This window comes from Macaca mulatta, chromosome 3 (assembly GCF_049350105.2).
Source record: "Macaca mulatta isolate MMU2019108-1 chromosome 3, T2T-MMU8v2.0, whole genome shotgun sequence".
Classification (NCBI taxonomy): domain Eukaryota; kingdom Metazoa; phylum Chordata; class Mammalia; order Primates; family Cercopithecidae; genus Macaca; species Macaca mulatta.
The window spans coordinates 124,149,365-124,170,550 of record NC_133408.1 but is presented as its reverse complement, the minus strand read 5'-3'; the positions used below and the strand labels follow the sequence as shown (position 1 = coordinate 124,170,550).

Sequence of the window (21,186 nt, the reverse complement as noted above, 5' to 3'; positions counted from 1 at the left end):
TCTTAGAAATGTATTTTCTATCACACACCACACATACCACAAATACACACATACCTCACACACATACATGGAGCTGTCATCTCCCATGATAACAATGCCAAGTTGTATATTTATCTCTACTAAAAAATACAAAAAACTAGCCGGGCGAGGTGGCGGGTGCCTGTAGTCCCAGCTGCTCGGGAGGCTGAGGCAGGAGAATGGCATAAACCTGGGAGGCGGAGCTTGCAGTGAGCTGAGATCCGGCCACTGCACTCCAGCCTGGGCAACAGAGCGAGACTCCGTCTCAAAAAAAAAAAAAAAAAAAAAAAAAAAAACACATAAAAAATGGTACACCCATGGAGGCCACTTACCATGAATGGTGCTTGCAGGACTGGAAGTTGCTCTGGCTGAGTCAGTGAGTAAGTGTGAACACTAGGACATTACACTATTGCAGACTTTATAAACACTATATATTTAAGCTACAATACATTTATTTAAAAATATTTTCTTTCTTCAAAAATAAATTAACCTTAGCTTACTCTAACTTTTTTATTTTATAAACTTTTAGATTTTTAAAAACTTTTTGACTCTTTTGTAATAACACTTAGCTTAAAACACACTTTGTATAGCTGTACAAAAATATCTTTATTCAGTAAGCTTTTTCCTGTTTTTAAGTTTTTACTTTTTAAATCTTCTTGTTAAAAACTAAGACGCAAACATACACATTAGCCTTGGCCTACACAAGGTCAGAATCATCAGTATCTTCTACCTCCATGTCTTGTGTAGCTGGTAGGTCTCAGGGGCAATAACATACATGGAGCTGTCATCTCCCATGATAACAATGCCTTCTTCTGGAATACCTCCTGAAGAACCTGCCTGAGGCTGTTTTACAGTTAGTCTTTTTTAAATAAGTAGAAGCACTACACTCTAAAATAACAGTAAAAAGCATACTAAATACATAAACCACTAACAAAGCTGTTTATTATCAAGTATCATGTATTGTGCATAATTGTATGCACTATACTTTTATAAAACTGGCCACACAGTAGGTTTTTTTACACTAGTATCACTACAAACGTGAGTAATGTATTGTGCTATGACATTATGACAGCTTTTCAGCTCCATTATAATCTTATGGGACCACTGTCATATGTAAGGTCCAGCACTGACCAAAATGTCATTATATGCTACATGACTGTATATAAAAAGTACTTCTATGAGGCAGTAAGGAAAGACTGCAATGGGCCATTGGCTTGAACAGGTATGTCTTAGAAGAGGAAATCTCCATACCAGATGATGTCCAAATATATTAGCAATCAGCAAGTGAAAATTAAAACCCAAAATAAAATACTACTTTATACCCACTGAATTGATTTAAATCAGATATTTTAAGTTTTAGTGAGGATGTGGAGTAAGGGAAACTCTTATTCTCTGCACGTAGAAAAATAAATAAGCCCAACCATTTTGAAAAACAATTTGGCATTATCTAACAAAGTTGACTCAACAATTATATTTTTTGTAAACCACCCTAGTAAAATTCATATACATTAGCTGTAAGACATGTATAATATTGTTCTTGTAGTAGTAACAAAATTTGAGTATATCTGACATCTCTATCAACAAGAGAATGGATAAATATATTATTGTATAGTCATAAAATGAAATTATATGTTGATTCAGCAACTCGCAACAACTTCTGGAATCTTAGGAGCACAGGATTAAAAGCAAAAAGGCACAGAAAAATACACACAATATTATTCCATTTATATAAAGCATAAAATCATGTCAAAATAACACATTGTTTGGATATAAAAATATAGCAAAACTAAAAAAAAAAAAAAAACTCAGAATGATAAAATTCAGCAGAATTACTCCAGAAGAGTAAGTAACTGAAATGGAATCAAGGAGGCACACACAGAGGACTTCAATGAAAATGAGTTGTTCTGTTCCTTTTCCTGAAATAAGTTGTTAGTTTATTCATGGTGGTTATATAATTATTCATTATGTTTTAAATTTATTTCTTGAATAGGCTTTATGTCAACTCAGTATTTAATATAATTCAAAAGCTGCCAAGTATAATATATTTTGCAGTTATGTGATTATGTGGATATAAAATGAATAGGACATAGTTCCTGCACTCTGAGGAGTTATAAAATGGCTTAAAACTTTGTGTCTTCAACTTGCTTCAGTATGAGAATATCATGCTACTTCTTTAAAAATACAGATTTATCCACCCAGCCTCAGACCTACTGAATCTGAATATGGCTTGCAAGGATATCACCTGGGATGTTTGTGGGAAGCGGTTAGACGCAACCAGTATTGGAGTGATCCAGTGTAAAGATGCCAGGAATCTTGCAGTAAAGATCTTTGAGTCCTGGCATTGCAGGCACTTTGCAAGACGGAATGGCTGCCACAAATCATGAGACAGCCATGTGAGGAAAGGACTAGAATTATTCTCCCTGGAAGGAGATTTTAAGATTGAGACTATGTTTATCATTAATCTATGTAATACCATAATCCATGTAATACCACTAGTGACATTTTTGTTGATTTTACTTTTTTTTGTACCTTAAATTCTGTAACTGTAATTTCTGGTTCTATTTGATGATCTGATAGCATTTTTGCAATTATATGAATCAGTCTTTATGTAAACACCTTATTTTTCAAGATTCAATTACTTGTACAATTATAGAATTACTACAATAATGATAACATGTCTCTTCAGTCACTCATAGCTGTCCTCTTCTGTAGAGGAAAATTCAGGGAAATACAATCTCTTAGTCTCTTCCCAAAGTTCTACTGGCATCAGAATAAGTGCTTCATTGTTCTCTTGGCAAGTAAAATGAAACTCAAGGAAGACTGCCAGTTTGAATTTGCAGTGTGACATTTGAATTATAGAGGTCTACTTTGGTCTGTCGACCGTTTAGTTCAGGATCTCAGTGGCAAAAAGAGATCACTGGTTCCCTCCTCATATAGAATATATTTATCAGGGACTTAATTAAAAACAATAGCATTTCTCTCTTTATAAGTAGGTAAATGTATTAAATGGAATTGAATTAAGAATATTAAGACATGGAGAATATATCTTATATTCACAAGCAGCTTATTTTGCTGTGAAAATAGTTAATATATATAGTAAAAAATTTAAATCCTTTTCAAGGCAACCTGTCAAAAGATCCAATAACCATAGTGTAAAAGAATCATCACAATGTTAAGGCATACAAAATAAAAGTGGATTTGATATTTCTGCTTTCTATTTTTATTTGCAAAGAGGTTTTTGTTTTGTTTATTTTCTGTAGCACAAGCAGCTGTGGCAATAAAGGGTGTGTTCAATTTTTTTTTTTTTTTCTTTTTGAGACGGAGTCTTGCTCTGTTGCCCAGGCTGGAGTGCAGTGGCATGATCTCAGCTCACTGCAACTTCCACCTCCCGGGTTTGAGCAATTCTCCTGCCTCAGCCTCTTGAGTAGCTTGGACTACAGGCACGTGCCACCATGCCCAGCTAGTTTTGTATTTTTAGTAGAGATGGGGTTTCACCATGTTGGTCAGAATGGTCTCGATCTCCTGACCTCATGATCCACCCTCCTTGGCCTCCCAAAGTATTGGGATTACAGGCATAAGCCACCGTGACCGGCCCAAAAATGTTTTTAAAAAAAACGCAGCCTATCGCAGAGCAGAGTATACAGAAACAAATCATAGCTAGAAAGTATTTTAAAAGGTAATTACTTTAAAAAGTAATTGCGGGTTTTTGCCATTGAATGTAATGGCATTAGTTTGCACCAACCTAATATAACAATAGTGTTCAATCTTTCTAAAATCAACTGAATTTCTTGACATTTTTACCCCCCTGAGGGCCTCATCTTTCATCTAACTGTATAGACTTTTTTTTCCATTAAATAATTGTTGGGAAACAGTTCTCCATGGGCCTGTCACAATTCTGAGATGCTGACTGCCCTATGTTCTGGACTACCTTTTCAAGTGTTTGTGTTTGTGGACTGAACAGCCTTGGAAGATAGTTTTCCCTTTAGAGCAAAGGGCAGTAATATTTACTGCTGATTATGAAAGATTCTGGTTACATAGCTCTGGGTTCTTCTGACTTGTCTACCTGTGCAGGAATCATCTGACCTTCTACTCATTACCCTTTGGAAATGTGGCTTCAGGAGCCAGTCCAAAAATGGTAATACAGCTGTTCTCCCTTACCTGCAATTTTGCATGTGAGGGTTTCAGTTACCCACAGTACAGTACAATAAGATATTTTGAGAGAAAGAGACCATGTTAACATAGCTTTTATTATAATATGTTGTTATAATTGTTCTATTTTATTATTAATAATATAGTATATAGAATGTACTGTGCCTAATTTATAAATTGAACTTCATCATAGGTATGCATGTATAGGAAAAAGCATAGTATATAATAGGGCTCAATACTATCTGAAGTTTCAGCCATCCATTGAGGGGCCTTGGATTTATCCTTTGTGGATAAGGGGAAACTACTGTAGTCTGTTTCAACTAGTTCAAAGACCCATCCTGGGTTAGAAGAAGGATCTGACCCCACACCTATATTGAGCATGAATTGAAGAAATTTCACTCACTGGGGAGATGATGAGGCAGGGTGTGTAGTGCTAGATAAGGAGGAATAGCAACAGTTAGGCTGCTTTTTGACTCAACCCTCTTGCAGTCTGTCATGTGTATCATGCCACGTTTAGATTCATTCTGATGATAAAAGGTGTCACAGTGTTCTTTGCTGTGGGTCCTGGCTATTACAAGGGAATATTGTTCCTATTGGGGAAATTTCTCTGAGATACATAAACTCCTATGGGAAACCTAGTGAGTACTTGCACCCTAACTGCCTTGCATTGAACCTATAATGCTGATGAAGGTAACTCACTGGAGAATGTGAAACTGTCCCAAGACAGTCTAGATAAATTCTTACAGTCAGCCTTATCATCCTGGAAAACTCCCGTGTCCTTTTATGTTGAAACCAGGTTTAAAGAGATGTTATCATGATAACAGGGCAATGAATGTCCCAGATGAAGATGGACTGTATAATGGAATTTTTGCTATAGAAGTCAAGGTTATGATTACTGAGTCAAAGACTCCTCAAAACTAAGTAGATGGTGTCAGTAATTATGAGCAGCCTTATAGAGTGCCTCAGGTGGACTATAAACATTGGAAGTTAGGTTAAAGCAGGAGTAAACACTGCACTGCTCAGAACTGAATGTGCCTGTGACTGCCACAGAGCTCTTCTCTGCTTCCACACCTCTTGATGCCTTCCTGCTCCTCCCTGATTCTGTTGCTTTGGGCTGAAATCTTTTTGCCCTCTAGAGAGACCAAATTTTATAAAAACCCCTTGAATAAAATGGAGAACTTTGGAGGAGGAAACACTTGAACTTTATCATTCTGTTCTGTTGATACTGTGGTTCCCAACTCACTATTTCACCTAGTGCCACTGTGAGAAGGATACCCAAATTCAGCTGATATAATGGGTTCATAGTGGGAAGGTAAGCTAAAATAGCCTTGAGGATGGCACCCTTTGTGGGCAAATAAAATGTAATGGTGTCATGGTTTCCACTGCTAAATGTGTAATGGAATTGATGTGTTACATGCGTGAACTTCTTGTCACATTAGTGTCCATGGGAATTTTCCCATTCAGAGATTGCCACATGTAGAGCAATAACAGTGGATCATGTATATCACCTTCCCTGTTTTCTCTCAGGTGGCCCAGCAGAAACAAGATAGCATCTTAGGAGGAGAAAAGGAATTCACAGCTTATTTAGACACTTAATGGGTTTGGAGCAGTGGCTCATGCTTGTAATCCCAGCTCTTTGTGAGGCCAAGGCGGGAGGATCACTTGAGGTCGGGAGTTCGAGACCAGCCTGGCCAACATGGTGAACCCCCCTCTACTAAAAATACAAAAATTAGCTGGGTGTGGTGGTGCACGTCTGTAATCCCAGCTACTCGGGAGGCTGAGGCAGGAGAATCACTTGAGCCCAGGAGGTGGAGGTTGCAGTGAGCCGAGATAGTGCCATTGTATTCCAGCCTGGGTGACAGAATGAGACTCTGTCTCAAAAATAATAATAAAATAATAAAAATATTTGACTGCCAGGATTCTCAGGCCATTTCCCAACTCAACAATATCACATGCTTGATCAGTCATTGAACACACCTCTTTTTTTTTTTTTAAGTGGTTATGAATTTGCTACTAAGCTCTTATTGAAATTGAATATGAATAAATAGGAACGCATTTACACTGTTGGTGGGAGTGTAAACTAGTTCAACCATTGTGGAAGACAGTGTGGAGATTCCTCAAGGATCTAGAACCAGAAATACCATTTGACCCAGCAATCCCATTACTGGATATATACCGAAAGGATTGTGAGTCATTCTACTATAAAGACACATGCACACGTATGTTTATTGCAGCACTATTCACAATAGCAAAGACTTGGAACCAACCCAAATGCCCATCAATGATAGACTGGATTAAGAAAATGTGGCACATATACACCATGGAATACTATGCAGTCATAAAAAGGATGAGTCAATGTCCTTTGCAAGGACGTGGTTGAAGCTGGAAACCGTCATTCTCAGCAAATTAACACAGGAACAGAAAACCAAACACTGCATGTTCTCACTCATAAGTGGGAGTTGATCAATGAGAACACACGGACACAGGGAGGGGAACATCACACACTGGGGCCTGTCAAGGGGTGGAGCGCTAGAGGAAGGATAGCATTAGGAGAAATGCCTAATGTAGATGACAGGTTGATGGGTGCAGCAAACCACCATGGCACATGCATACCTATGTAACAAACCTGCATGTTCTGCACATGTATCCCGGAACTTAAAGTATATTTTTAAAAACACATTAAAAAATAATAAAAAGAAATTGAATGTCTGACCCATGGACAGACAATACCTCTGGCCTGATATTCTCAGTTTGAGATGGGTCAACTTGAACTCATGACCAACAAGATTGGAAGGGTTCAACACACATTGTTTGTCAAATAGAAAGGACAGATTCCAGAAAGCTGCCAGGCTGGCTACAAGTGGTAGCTTTCTGTTTGATTAAAACTTTGTCTCTCTGCCTCCTGAAATGGGGAGTTTGACTTGGTGATGTCTTCAATTCATAGACTTTCTTTAAATCCCTGGTATTGGTTCACTGATGGTTCTGCGAAGTTGTCCAGTGTTGTCTTCTGGTTTTTCAATCTCAGCACTAGTTATGCAGACCCCAAAATGGACATGGTCACTCTGCTCAACAGGCAGCACACAAGTCCATTTATCTCTCTGGCCAATACTCCCCTTGATGAAGCTTGTTATATTTTTACTAACTGTGGGTCTATTGCAACTGATTTGTTGGGTCTGCCACTCCTAAAATTACAGACTGACATATTGAAGTTTGGGATATATAGGGTTGGGAGTGGTGGCTCACACCTGTAATTCCAATACTTTGGGAGGTTGAGGTGGGAGGATAACTTGAGGCCAGGAGTTCAAGAGCAGCCTGGGCAACATAGCAAGACCTGTCTCTAAAAAAATAATTTTGTAAAAGCCTGGCATGGCAGTGCTGCATGCCTGTAGTCCCGACTACATGGGAAGCTGAGGTGGGAAGATCACTTGAACCCAGGAGTTTGAAGCTGCAGTGAGCTATGATTGCACCATTGCACTCCAGCCTGGGTGACAGAGTAAGTCCCTGTCTCTACTCAGTCAATTAAAAAAAAGTTTGGGATAGCAAACAGTGGAAGCACATTGTGGCAACTGGTCACATTCTTTGAACTGCTCATGTAGCTGCACCTTAGAGGTATTTTTATATATTTAAACGTATTTAAAGAAAGGCTTTTAAAAATAGAATCAGAATCTGCAGTTTAATAGGATCTCCAGGTGATTCTTTCACAAATATTTTTATTGATGCATAAGATATGTATCTTTTCAGGGTACATGTGACGATTTAATACATTCATTTAATTTGTAAAGATCAAATTCGTTTACTTGGGATATCCATCACCAAAGAAAGACCTTTGTAAGAAATCTTTTCTTTAAAAAAAAGAAAAAAAAAAAGAAATCTTTTCTTTAGAATATTTTAAAGAATTTAAAAATACATATATATGTATTTAAAGAAAGACCACCATTAGATCATGTAGCCTTCAGATGATTATAGAGATCCCTCCAAAATGAGGCTACTCTTAGTTACTAAAGAGAGCTTTCCTGAGGGATAACTAGTTTATTATTTGTATGAGCCCTACAGGCAATTGTCCTTATGATTAAAGTCATTTAATCAGATAAGGTCTTATGAAAATTGTTCCTGATTTTAGGTAATGTGATTATTGGTACTACCTCAGTCTTGGAAGGCAGTCATGTCAGCCTCAACCTTTTGGTCAGGGTTTCTCTGGACAGTAGAATTGCTCTAACCCCTAGACTTCCTCCTTGTATGCCAAGGTTTGAGTCTATGTAATTATTGATCCTGCTGTACCTGGTTTAATACCTTAGGCCAAGTGGAAAGGTCAATACAGAAGCTTAAGGAGAAAGTCCTGGGTTTCTAAGGTATATCCTGATGGTTTATGGGATTTCTTTAACCAGTTGGGTCTGGGAGCCTAGGGAATATAGTTGTTATCAATGCTGCAAGTTAGACTAATTCTGCTGCTTGGAATCCTATTGATAGCAGTATTAATCATATGCTCTGAGACAGACTGAATGGCTTTGGTCCTAGCCACTCTTGATCACATTGATCAGTGTGGCCAAGGGAATGCCATGCTCGGGGAAAATTCACCCCAAGCCAAGACTGTGTAAAAATGAGGGTGGACGCTGTTTGGAGACAGTTCCTCCATGGGTTCTCCCTTCTCTGCTTTGTTTTTTGAGCAGCAGCAGCAACAGCAGCCTATGTTTCAAATTATCTTTCCAATGATGTTGGTATCATTGGGAGATAGTATATCCCTTTAGGACAGTGACAGGTTTGTTTATCACTCATTATTTAAAAATTTGAATTTCCTAAGGGCAGAATTCTTAATAAGATTTTATTGGTTATACTATTTTTCTTTTTCTTTCTTTCTTTTTTTTTTTTTTTTTTTTTTTTTTTTGGAGACAGAGTTTTGCTCTGTTGCCCAGACTGGAGCACACTGATGCAATCTTGGCATCTTGGCTGACTGCAACTTCTGCCTTACGGGTTCAAGCGTTTCTCATGCCTCAGCCTCCTGAGTAGCTGGGATTACAGGCTAGTGCCACCATTCCCAGCTAATTTTGTATTTTGTTTGTTTTAGTAGAAACAAGGTTTCACCATGTTGGTCAGGCTGGTCTCAAACTCCTGACCTCAAGTGATCCACCCATCTCAGCCTTCCAAAGTGTTGGGATTACAGGTGTGAGCCTCCACGCTCAGCCTGGTTATACGTTCTGCTTCATTTTTAAACCACATTCTTCTGGCAGTTCCCTGGATTTGAACTCTGTTTGGAAGCCATTTCTTAATTTTAGACTTAATTTTAAGACTTCGAAAACCATCAAGTTTCTGTTTAAACAGAAAGAATTCGTTTCTGTTTAATACTCTCAACTGAACTCTATTCTTTTTACATTTTACTATAAGCAGCAAGAAGAAATCAGGCAGCACCTTCACCACTGTGTTTAGAACTCTACTTAGCCAGATCACCCTGTTCACAAGGAACACTTCCTACTTTCTCATTAGAGAAGGTGATAATGTTGCTAAGCTTTGTGTCACTACATAACAAGCACGCTCCCTTCCAGTTTCCACTCACAATCTGTGCAGTGCAATTTAGGCTTGCTCCAGTACACTCTTCAGAATCCTTCTAGCCTTTGCCCACTGCCTGTTTCGAAGCCACTTCTCTGGTTTTTTTCTGTATTTGTTTTGGCAGCATCCCTCTTCTATTTGCTGCATTACAAATTATCACCAAAACTTAGCAACTTAAAACAAGACATATTTGTACATTACCATGTCTGTGGGTCAATTTAGCTGGATGCCTCTGACTCAGAATCTCTCCCAAGGCTGTAAGTAAGGTGTTAGCCAGAGCTGTGGTCATCCAAATGCTCCAATGGGAGAGGATGTGCATCCATGCTCACTCACAACTGTTGGCAGGACTGAGAAGACCCACTTCCAGACTCCCTCATGTGACTTGGCAGGCCTCAGGTCCTCACTGGCTGTTGGCCAGAAACATCAGCTCCGTGGGATGTGGGCTTCTCTCTGCTCATAACATTGCAACTTCCTTCCCAATAGTGAGGGCTGAGAGAGAGAGAGAGCGCAAGAGGACGAAAGAGACACAAATCATAGTCTTTTTTTTTTTTCACCTAATCTGAGAAGTGGCATTCCATTACTTTTGTTGTATTCTGTTTGTTAGAAATCAGTCGTTCAGCCCTCACTCAGTGGGAAGGGAGTATACAAGGGCATGAACACCCAGAAAGCAAGGTCACTGGGGTCATTTTGGAGTCTGCCTCCTGTAGTAGGAAACAGAGTCCTGGCTTCCAGAGGATACTTTCTAAAAGGAAGGGGATAAAAACTGAAGAATGGATTTGAGTTGTTAGAAAAGATTTTATTGGCAAATAATGATTTTTTTGGTCAAAATTTTAGGAAGAATAATTTTTCAGCAATATTACCAATGACCTGACAAGCTGAGAGCCTGAAGGCAAGGAACACAGAGGCCATGTGAGTAATCTAGAGAAGGATTTTAGATGTTTCTTGACTTGGTGACTAGACAGTGAGAATGGAGTGAAAAATCAGGAAATACTCCAATAACAAAAGATTGACAAGAAAATTTTGAATGAGTTGAAAAGTGGGAGAAAAAATAAATATATATGCTGGGCCAGGCATCGTGTTGGATATTTTGCATATTTCATTTCTTTGAATCCTCTCAATATCCTATGAGATTGGTATCTTTTACACCGTTTTATAGAGGAGACCACAAAAGATACAAACTAAATGAACTTGCTCACTGTTATGCAACTGCGACATTAGGATTTTTCTCTCTTCTGGCCCTCATCTCTCCAACCCCGAATGCTTTTTTTGTTGCATTAGTTTATGGTGTTGTCCTGGAGAAATAAGGGATGGTGAAAACAATCATAATCATAATGTCATGCAGTCATTTAGCATATTCTAGGCACTGTGGTTAACTCTTTCATATCACCACAATGAATTCTCATAACAACCTCTTTAAATGAAGAAGGTGCTGTTATTCCCATTTTATAGATGAATGAACAGACAACATTCAAAGAGACTAAGTGTACTAACATTATAAAACTAGGACACACAGATGTCACTGACAAAAAAAAAAAATGGAAAGAGAGATGCTTCGGCAGAGAGAGGGATGCTTTTGCCAAAAGCCCTTGGATGGTGGGTGCAGACTTAGGAATTTTAAACATTAAAATGTGAGTTTGAGGTTTTTCTCCTCCAGGGAAGAAGCGGCTCTCCTCTATTCTCTCACAGAAGTGCATCTGAAAATACATAGAACCAAATTCAAATCCAGTAAACAAATTCCAACAAAAACTGCATAATTAAGGCTATTTTTGTGATTAGCACCATTTAGTTTCCCTGAATTTACCAGAGCAAACATTGCTACAGCAAAAATTACTGCTAATGGTTGAACCTAACAACAAGAGAAAATCCCCAGAAGGGTCTTTTAGGCCCCAGCTGCAGCTGTGTTTCACTATATTTCATCCTGGAAAGCTGAGATTAACAGGAAAATCAGGCTCTGCTGTGCTATGCAGATGTGGCTACAACTATCTGAATTTATTCAGCAAACATTTGTTCAGTGCCCACTATATGCCAAGCAATGTACTAGCCACACCAGGATTGCAGGGATAAATTGTATCTGGCACTCTCTAGGAATGTTCAGATGAAAGAAGTTGATGAGAGAAGGCAGATAAAGAAACGTCAAAGCATTATGAGTGATGTCAGTCACACAGTGGGAGCATAAAGGAGTGAATTAGGAAAGTCTTAAGGGCAGCAGCTTCACAGGATGTTCTCACGTACACGGTTATTCATCTTGAAGCCCTGGGGCAGGTTGGGGCCAGTAAGTGAGGAGGACAGAGGCATGGAAGTTTTCTTGGGCTTGGGTAGAAGCTGGTGCCTACTCCAAACTGGGAATATGAGTAGAGGAACAGGTATATATAGAGGAACGGAAAAGTTTTACTTCAAAAATGACCAATTTGCTTATAAAAGATTCATGTGTTGGGGTCTTCTAGGAATTTACATTTATGAGACCAAAGTTTAGCAAACGTGGTTACAAGATACAGATTGGAAAATCTTTAGCCTGTTGCTATTGCAGTATCGACACCAGCAGCAGCAACAATAGCAGTCACTCGTTTTGAGCACCTACCATGTGCCAGACCTTGTGTTAAATACATAAGCAGCATGTAACTTAATCTCATGACAACTTTCGTATGCTAAGCAACTGTTTTGTCCTTACTTTATAGATGAAGAGATTAAAGCTTAGATATAGACACTAATTCCCAATGTCTCAAGGCCAGGACTTGAACACAGGTCTACGTGACTTCAAAACCAAAATTCTTTCGTTGATCCCCACTTAACCAACTTGCCAATATAACAGATACTCTCTGTTCCTTCTGCAAAGCCTAGACTGATATCTATAGCTCTCATGAGTGTCCCAGGCTCTAGTATGTCTGCATACGTCTCCCACTAGTCAAAAGTTATATGTTTACCAAGAGGCAGAACCTGTTGGTTGTACTTGTTGTTATAATTATGTTATTTTATAAAATATTAAGTGATGTAATATGTGTGTAAAGGAAGTCGTTGTATCTATGAAAACTTAATACAATGTTTTGGGAAGATTTAATAAAGACTGGCAGCTCAAGAAAATTAGGTGTGAGAAGGAAATATAAAAGATAGAGGAAAACCATAAAAATCTAGAGAAATTTTGCATTCCTTTTGCCTTGGGAGGATCTTTTTCATCTGTTTTAAAGATGCTACAATAATTTCGTAGACTATATTTTATTGTTGTAGTTTATACAAGAGTGCATAAAATGTCAGTCAGCAGACCCATAAGCCAAGAGGAAGACTTGATACTGCAATTAAAAGATAAGCAATAAATGAATACTTCTGTGATTTAAGTTAACATAAAATGGTACGCATATGTGTGTGTGTGTGTTTGTTTGTCAGTGATTCCTCTCTGTATTGCAATTAACCCACCAGTACTGCTCCTGATTCTTTCAAAAGGGAATTCTATATACTTGCCCAGGTTAAGCATATTATGAGATAAGAGAAGAGGACAAGAACTTTGGAGCCCACTATACAGAGGTGTGAGTCTTCAAAGTGAATTTATGATAATGTTCAAAGCCATGGAAGGTGAATTTCAATACAACAGGATTATCCACCCAGGTTTGGGGTTGGGATCATTAAAAAGTATATTCCCAATTTTTTTTTTTTCCTGCAGAACTTTAGTTTCTGTAGACTGGAAGCATCATAGCATAGAAGAAGGAGCATGGGCTTTGAAATATGTTGGATGTAGCTTCAATAATTTAACTAATTGACTTTAGGTATGGTCTCTGAGTCTCAGTTTCCTCAAATTAAGATAGTATGGTAACACCCATATCCCGTAGTTGAGGAATGTACAATGCTGAGCACACAGTAAGTTGCAAAAGTATTGCTCTTCATTTTTTACCCCTTTGTGTGGGGCTATTAAAAATATCATATATTATATCATATAATATCATATATATCATATATTAAAAAGGTAGGTAAAGACATGAAAAGGAAAATTTACTATCTCTGTCAGTTTTTTACCCAAAAATCTGTTACTGCCACATTTGAAGTGGATTTGCGTGTTAGGACAAAGAATTTCAAGAATCTCTGGTTACTTGAAAGATTTTTAATTTGAGCAGAAATAGAGCTAGATACCAATGGAAATACTTTGTTGTAGTAATTTTGGGTTTTGTTGGTTTGGGTTTTTTTTTTTTTTTTTTTTTTTTTGGTATAACATTGTTCATCTTCCTTTGTAAATGGCAGATTTAATCCAATCTAATTTTGAGGTTTACAACATTCTGCTGACACATTCCATGTTACGTATTTTATTTGCAGTATAACCACAAAAACAATTTCCATTTTCAATAAAGATAAAATATTAGAAGAATCTATTTTTCTTAGTCCACTAACTGTAACTTTTTTATTTCCAGGTATTTAGGAGATTCTGTAGTAAATGCATCCTTTATCCTAAAGCCTATTTAAGGGTGGAATGGCAACTGTTCAGGAAGAGAGAATTATAACATAATGTTTTAAACATGACATCCCTAGCCTATAATAAGTAATAAGTAGAATCGAGACAGCAAAAGACATATTTGTCCTCAGGATGCTTATAAGGCTAATTGGAGAAAGAAGGCATTAGTAAATGAAAAGATGAAATGAGTGATAAGAATTTTAACAGTACTGCAGGTAATTTGGGTATTGGGAAGGAGAGGATACTGGCAAAGTCCACAAAAGAATCGAGAAGAATGCTTAACAACTTGTATTTCTGAAGATAATTTTCAAAATTAAATTGTATATGGATGACAAAGTGCAACTTATACTTAGAGGTAAGAATTGCATATGTTGTGCATACGCTATTCCTGTTATTCACAGTAAGATTGTAGTATAATATATTACTGCCTTCTTAACAAGTGACCACAGTTCATTTTCTTGATATTACTGAAAACCTCCTTAGGAAGTTCTATATATTACCAAGTTAATGCATTGGCATTCTTGGATTTATTCTTTTAAAAACATTTGCTGAGATCTTGTTATATGTCAGGTCCCATCCTAGGCACATATTTATATTAATTCTCTCACATATAGTGAACAAGTATTTATTTCCAAGCTAGCAAAAGGAAATCAAATTGTTCATTTCAACTCATGTTTAAAATGTGCCACATTGTTATGGCTTAGTCATACTTTAAATTTAGCATAAGAGTTTCTTGAGTCATTCAATGCTGTATATAGTGAATTCTATATACCTGGTTTAAGCCTTCATAATAAAGGCTTGGGTTTTGCTGCCAGTTGTAATGATAGGGTTAAAAACAAGTACACAGTTTTATACCTCTATATGAAAATTTTTCAGCAACGTATCTTGAGATTACTTACTTGCCAGTCTTGCTGCTTTCCTGTTAATTAATTTCACTGGAATTTACCAAGTATTTGTTGGCTGTAGAAATATGTATGAACAGGAGATGAGTCAATTCACAGAATACAAAAAAAAAAAAAAAAAAAAAAAAAAAAAAAAAAAAAAAAAGCCAGATCTGGAATTAGAGTTATTTAAGATTTGTAGGATCTCATTGTGCTAATAAATAAGTATAAGCTATCTGACCAGCCAGCTCCCATTCTTGAGCTACCTTCACCTGCCAGTGGCAAAGACATTTGAATTGGTATTTATAGTTTAGACATTTTCAGACTGATTTCTACAGAAATCTAGAGTTCCAGGTACTGAGGAGATATATAGGATCAAACTGGAGGCCACCAACCTCTTTTCCTTTTAGTCAAATCACCTGTGATTATATTTGGGGAAAATAAAGGTTCCCACTAACCTGTAACCAGTTTGGAAAATCACTGCTTCACATGGAATATTCTGAGCTTACTTCTGTACACAGATGCCACCAATGTCAAGTTCTCCATGATAATAGCCTCTGTGTGGGGAGGTAGAGCGTGAAGGATGCTGTGGCAGTGTGTTCATCATGGTCGATGACCTTCAAATTCCTTACTAGAAACTGTGTCCACTTTCAGGATCTGCAATTTAGAGAAACGTGGAAAACTTGGAGAGAAATCAGAGCACAACCACAAAGACAATTACAGCAAATTACCTTTGAGGCAACTAGAATTATTTTATTGAAAAAGAGAAATCTGAAGGCAATTTAATAATGGTCTTTCAGACATTGGGAATTATTAGACTGGGATTAAGGACCAGATTTCCTTCATGTGCAAACATGGGCAGGGGGAAAGGTGAAGCAGGGGGTTCCTGCTTTGGCAGGAAGAATATAATACAGAATCAATAGAAAAAAACGGCAATCAGATGCTGAGCCTATTTAATCAAAGGAATAGATCATTCAGTACACTGTTCATGAAAGTGTTTTAAAGACAATATGAATTCCTGTCTCTGTTTTATGTGTTAAATAACGTGCTACCTGAAGGAATAAGGATGAGTTCAATGAACTTTGTCTTTTAACTCTGTCAGTGATTTATCTTTAAATTATATCATAAGGTATAGATTTCAAACAATTATTTTGAATTACAGTATCATAACTTGATGCTACCAGGAGAGGATCTACTTTCTAATAAAGTTAAGGAAATTAGTGGCAAAGAGGAACGTTTATTCCAGAGGTCATGAACTCAAATACCTACAGGGACCGGTGGGTATTACAAAGGAGTGAAGCTAACAACGTGAAACAATATGGCATTAGAAAAGTTGTGGGGTATCAGAAAGCATATAATTCCTCTAAAAGGGGCAATCACTACTAACTTGCCAATTGTTATAATGTCCCAGTGTGCCTATATTAACAGATGTTTGGCTTTCTCAAGGAAAGCTGGAAATCTAGAACTTTATGTGAAACATTTTTCTCACGTTGACAAAATATTCAGATTTATAAACGTGCTAGGCAGGCAAAACAATACACTTGGTGCAGGCTGCAAGTTAGAAACCTTTGGTTTATTCTTTAGCTCACTAGTTCACCACCACAATAATTAACAAGCAAACAAAACAGAACTGTTTGAAGTCTAAAGCTTAGGAGAATTAACCAGCTAAACCTTTGCAAGCCTTAATTAAGGTCCCTTCCAACTCTGTGATTCGTTAAACTCCCCTTCCCTTTTTTCCCTTTCCCTTGCTCCCACTATTGGGTGGTGTATTCACAAAGAGAATTTGAAGAAATTACTTATTTCCCACAGCAACATAATTTTATTTGGTAAAATAAGCAAATACTCAGATTGAAAAAACAATTCTTGTTTCTATATTAAAGATGCCACTGATACTAGTAGATTTTTAGAAACGCACTTGTATATGGCATAGGTTTGTCACTTTGGATCTTTAAACTAACATTTGTTTATAACATTGACTGCATGAGGCATGCTTGACTGAAAAACCTACTTACACTTTCACCATTTGGGTATATGTCTTACTTCTCTTTTATAAAATATTTTCAAATAACTCACCTCCATCTGGGGTAAGGACAGCTGGATTTCTGAAATCCCCTTCCTTTCAGACAGGAGAATATGCCACAGATGAAGAAGAAGATGAGGTAGGACCTGTCCTTCCTGGCAGCGACATGGCCATTGAAGTCTTTGAGCTGCCTGAGAATGAGGACATGTTTTCCCCATCAGACCTGGACACAAGCAAGCTCAGTCACAAGTTCAAAGAGGTATGCCACTAAGCTGCAAAATATTTCTCTATGCGTGTTCATTTCATTAAGTATATATTTCTGTTCAAATAGTATATTAAGAATAATCAGTTTGCAAATGAAAGCTTTTTAATAACAGGTTGTCTTGAGTCTCATTGAATTTCAAGTAGAATTTCAGTAAATCTCATTCCACAATCATTGATTTAAATGCTTATTTGTCATAGTGACATACATGTAGCCCATAATTTCAAGCAGTAACTTACATGTGCAGTTTTATGATGTTTAAGTTATGTTTTTTCAGTTTTACAGAAGTTTTGGTACCTGGTGATAAGCTGTTCTCTTAAGGCAGGGATTTCCTAAAAAGGCTCTTTTTGTCTTTCTGTTCATGAAATAGGTTTCTAATAAGCATCAGATGGCATACCCAAAGGGTTTACTCGAAGAGAGTTTAATACACAGACTTTGAGCAGAGTTAATAGTACTAACAAGGGGTGTTGAAGTGCATGGGGACTGGCAACAGCAGGAGGCTATTACCATCAACATCCGCAGCTTTATAAGATGCAGCCACTGCTAAAAGCTGCATCCTTGGGGCAAGGGTAAGAATATACCCTGACTCTGCTTTCCTTTTCTGCTGATGCTTCCAAACCCAGGCAAGGGAGTATGGTGATGCAGTCTCAGAGTCTGAAGAGGTCAGACTCCTGAGGCAGTGTGCTCTTAGAGAAGGGCCAAGAATAGAACCTTGGGGGAGGAAATGTGGATAGCTTTTCTTCCAAAGTAACTTCTCAGAACCCTGACACATATAAAACAAAAACAGTGATTAACAGGTCCCCAAGCAGTTTATACTTCCTTGTTTTGGAAGAGTATTCTCCATCACTGAAGAGAAATATGTCATTATTTACAACTTGTTCATTTCTTATGAAGACTTTCTAAATTAACTGATATCTTCAAACCAAAGAGCAATGCAGAAAAAGAAAAGTTCTGCAGAAAGTGACTGAGTGTGAGGAAGAAGTGTAATCTAGTGCCTGTTTCTCTGCAGCCCTTATTTGGTCAAAGAATATAAGTTATCAAGAAAAGTAGGTAGATGCCTTGTTCTCTAAGAATATTTTAACTCACAACCCAACTTTAACAAATATTGAAGGCAATGAGATCAAAGTAGTATTCCCTGGCAAAAGCCTATAATACAGCTCTTTCATTTTGCCAGGTAAGTATGACCCCTAGTCTTTGGTAGATAATTGAGCTGGAAGAAGGGTCCATATTCTTTTATGGAAGGTGAAGAGCCTACAGGGCACAGATAATATATGGAAAGTTATATCTTCCATTTTCAAAATTGAGCCAAGGACTCAAACCTCCATAAATATTGTTTTAAGCATGCACCATTGTGTAGAGTGATCTAGACCAGGGGTTAGCAAATTACGATATATTGTCCAAATCTGGCCTACTTTTTATAAATAAAGTTTTATTTGAACACAAGCATGCCCATCTCTTTATTGTTTGTGGCTGATAACATACTGTAACAGCAAAGTTGAGTAGTCGCAGTAGAGACTGTATGGCCTGCAAATCCTAAATTATTTGCTTTCTGGTCCTTTACTGAAAAATGTTGCTGACCGTGGTGTAGACTGCTGTGTAATCTGGCTGATTCTGTGTAATGTGGCTGATTTATGTTTAGCCTGAGTAACCAGGTCTATAACTTTCTTTTAGTTTTGCTTTCTAAGAATTGGAATTTTGTCCTCACCTCAATAACAGGCGATATCACATCGTCCCACTTACAATTCTTTTATCTTCTTTTGTTTTACATTTAACATTAATATATTCATTTCTTCAGAATATTGTCCCTGCATATCACCTGTGTGGCACTCTTTTTGTGAAATTTCTTTATGTGATTAATATACATGTCCAAATATTATATAGCACTAGGCACTTTTAACAGGATGCACAAAACTTGGGGTGAGTATAAAGGGTCATATTGTATTAGCGTCTTTATAAAGTTTCATGTTACAGGATTGTCTTAATTATTTTAAGCAAAAGTATGTTTTACTACTTGGGCAGAACACATTAGACTGACATTATCTCAATCAGTTGTACTTTGGGCCTGTTTTGTATCTATCTTCCTGCTAGACTCTAAGCTCCCATGTTTTTGTTTATTATCGTGTCCTCAGTCTTTGTATAATTCTTGGCATATAGTTAGTGGTGAAATACTTAGGGAATGAATGGCGTCAAACATATACTGGAATTTGTTGTATGATATAAGACATGTACCTAATTTAACGTTTCCAAATAGCCAACAAAAGTTGGTTAACCCTTTTATTAAATGCTCATTTACCAATTTCCCTTTGGTAGGAGGGCCAACATTATTATCTAAAGAATTTGTGCCTTTACCTTCTGAACTGCTTATGGCTTCATAGTCTGCTCCATCTTCTCATTTTTCTTCAGTGCAATACTATTAGAATATACATCAGTATTGATGGGCTAAGTCACATTATTCCAACTTTTCAAAAATTCCTTTATTTTTCAACTTATTCAAGAAAATGTATGAATCACTTTATAAATACCCTTGAAAAATACTCTGCATTTTTTGTTGTAATTATGTTAAACTAGTAAATTTGCAGGGAACTGGCATTTTAAAAATCACATCGAATCTTTTAATCCAAGTTCATGGAATATATTTGTTTAATTAAAACCTTTTTTCTCATCCTCCCTAAAGTTTTATAGTGCCCTTTATTCATTATGTAAGTCACATACATACTAAGTTACCTAAGTATCCAGCTATAAGTAACAGAACATATTACTGGAGTAGGTTAAATAAAAGCTGCCATATGGCCAGTCATGGTGGCTCATACCTATAATCTCAGTTCTTTGGGAGGCTGAGGTGGGAAGATGGCTTGAGCTCAGGAGTTTGAAGTTACAGTGAGCAATGAAGGTTGCCACTGCACTCCAGCCTGGGTGACAGAGCCACACAAGACCCCTTCTCAAATAAATAAACAAAAACTGGGAGGATTAAGATGGCAGATAAGAGTCAGGACTGCTTGCGGCTCCTGCTTGGATGGACAGAACAGCGTGTGGAGACTCACATCGTGAACTTTTGCCCCAAGAACTACCGCAGGAAAATACCAGGAAAGCCAAGAGAATCCACAGACCTTTCGAAGGAACTGGATCACCACTGCAGGCTCCCTGAAATGCCAAAAACCTGTGAGTCTGCTTGCTTTCTCAACAGGGAGGCTCCTGGTTTAGGGTGAGTTCTCAGCGCTGGTCATGAGCTGCCTGGAAATAGACTTGGTGCTGTTGTGAAGGGCATGGTGGGTGTGAAACTGGCCATTAGGACTCTGGACTTCGTGGGAGCAGAATGAGGCCTATGACTGTCGGCTTTCCCCCACTTCCCTGGTGGCATATGTGACTCTGCAGAGGCAGCCATAATCCCCCTGGAAATATAACTCCATTGGACTGGGAACCACAACCCCATCCCCCACAGCAGCCACAGCAAGCCCTGCCCAAGGAGAGACTGAGCTAAGACACTCCTGTCCCTCCCCCAACCTGGTGGTCTTCCTCTACCCACCCTGGTAGCTGAAGACAAAGGTTATAATCTCTTGGGAGCTCCATGGCCCTGCTGACTGCCTGAGAAACCTGAATACTTAACCAGGTATTCATATTTTGCCCTAGGGCAAATATGCATCCTCCCTATAGGACCCCAGCTCATGTGCTCTTGAAATTGCCACCTCCTGACTGGAGTCCAACCAATATAAGACCAGCACACTAAACAAAAATACAACCAAGGACCCTTCTGAGTCCACGTCACTCCCTTGCTGCCTCCATCAAAGCAGGTGCTGGTATCCATGGTTACAAGACCTGAAGATGGATCACATCACGGTACTCTGCAGATACTCCCGAGTACCAGCGCAGAGCCTGGTAGTTCCGC

At 37.9% G+C, this 21,186-nt stretch overlaps 1 protein-coding gene across 19 annotated transcripts in view; it reads left to right on the top strand.

Moving 5' to 3' along the window:
• The window catches only part of PPP1R9A (protein phosphatase 1 regulatory subunit 9A), a 384,913-nt gene that overhangs the window by 303,556 nt on the left and 60,171 nt on the right, over positions 1-21,186 (top strand). For all 19 annotated transcript variants that reach the window (XM_015134297.3, XM_015134296.3, XM_015134293.3 and 16 more), the window contains one exon: positions 17,145-17,300. In XM_015134297.3, the coding sequence (XP_014989783.1) occupies positions 17,145-17,300 (156 nt within the window). The remainder of the gene's footprint in view (positions 1-17,144; positions 17,301-21,186) is intronic.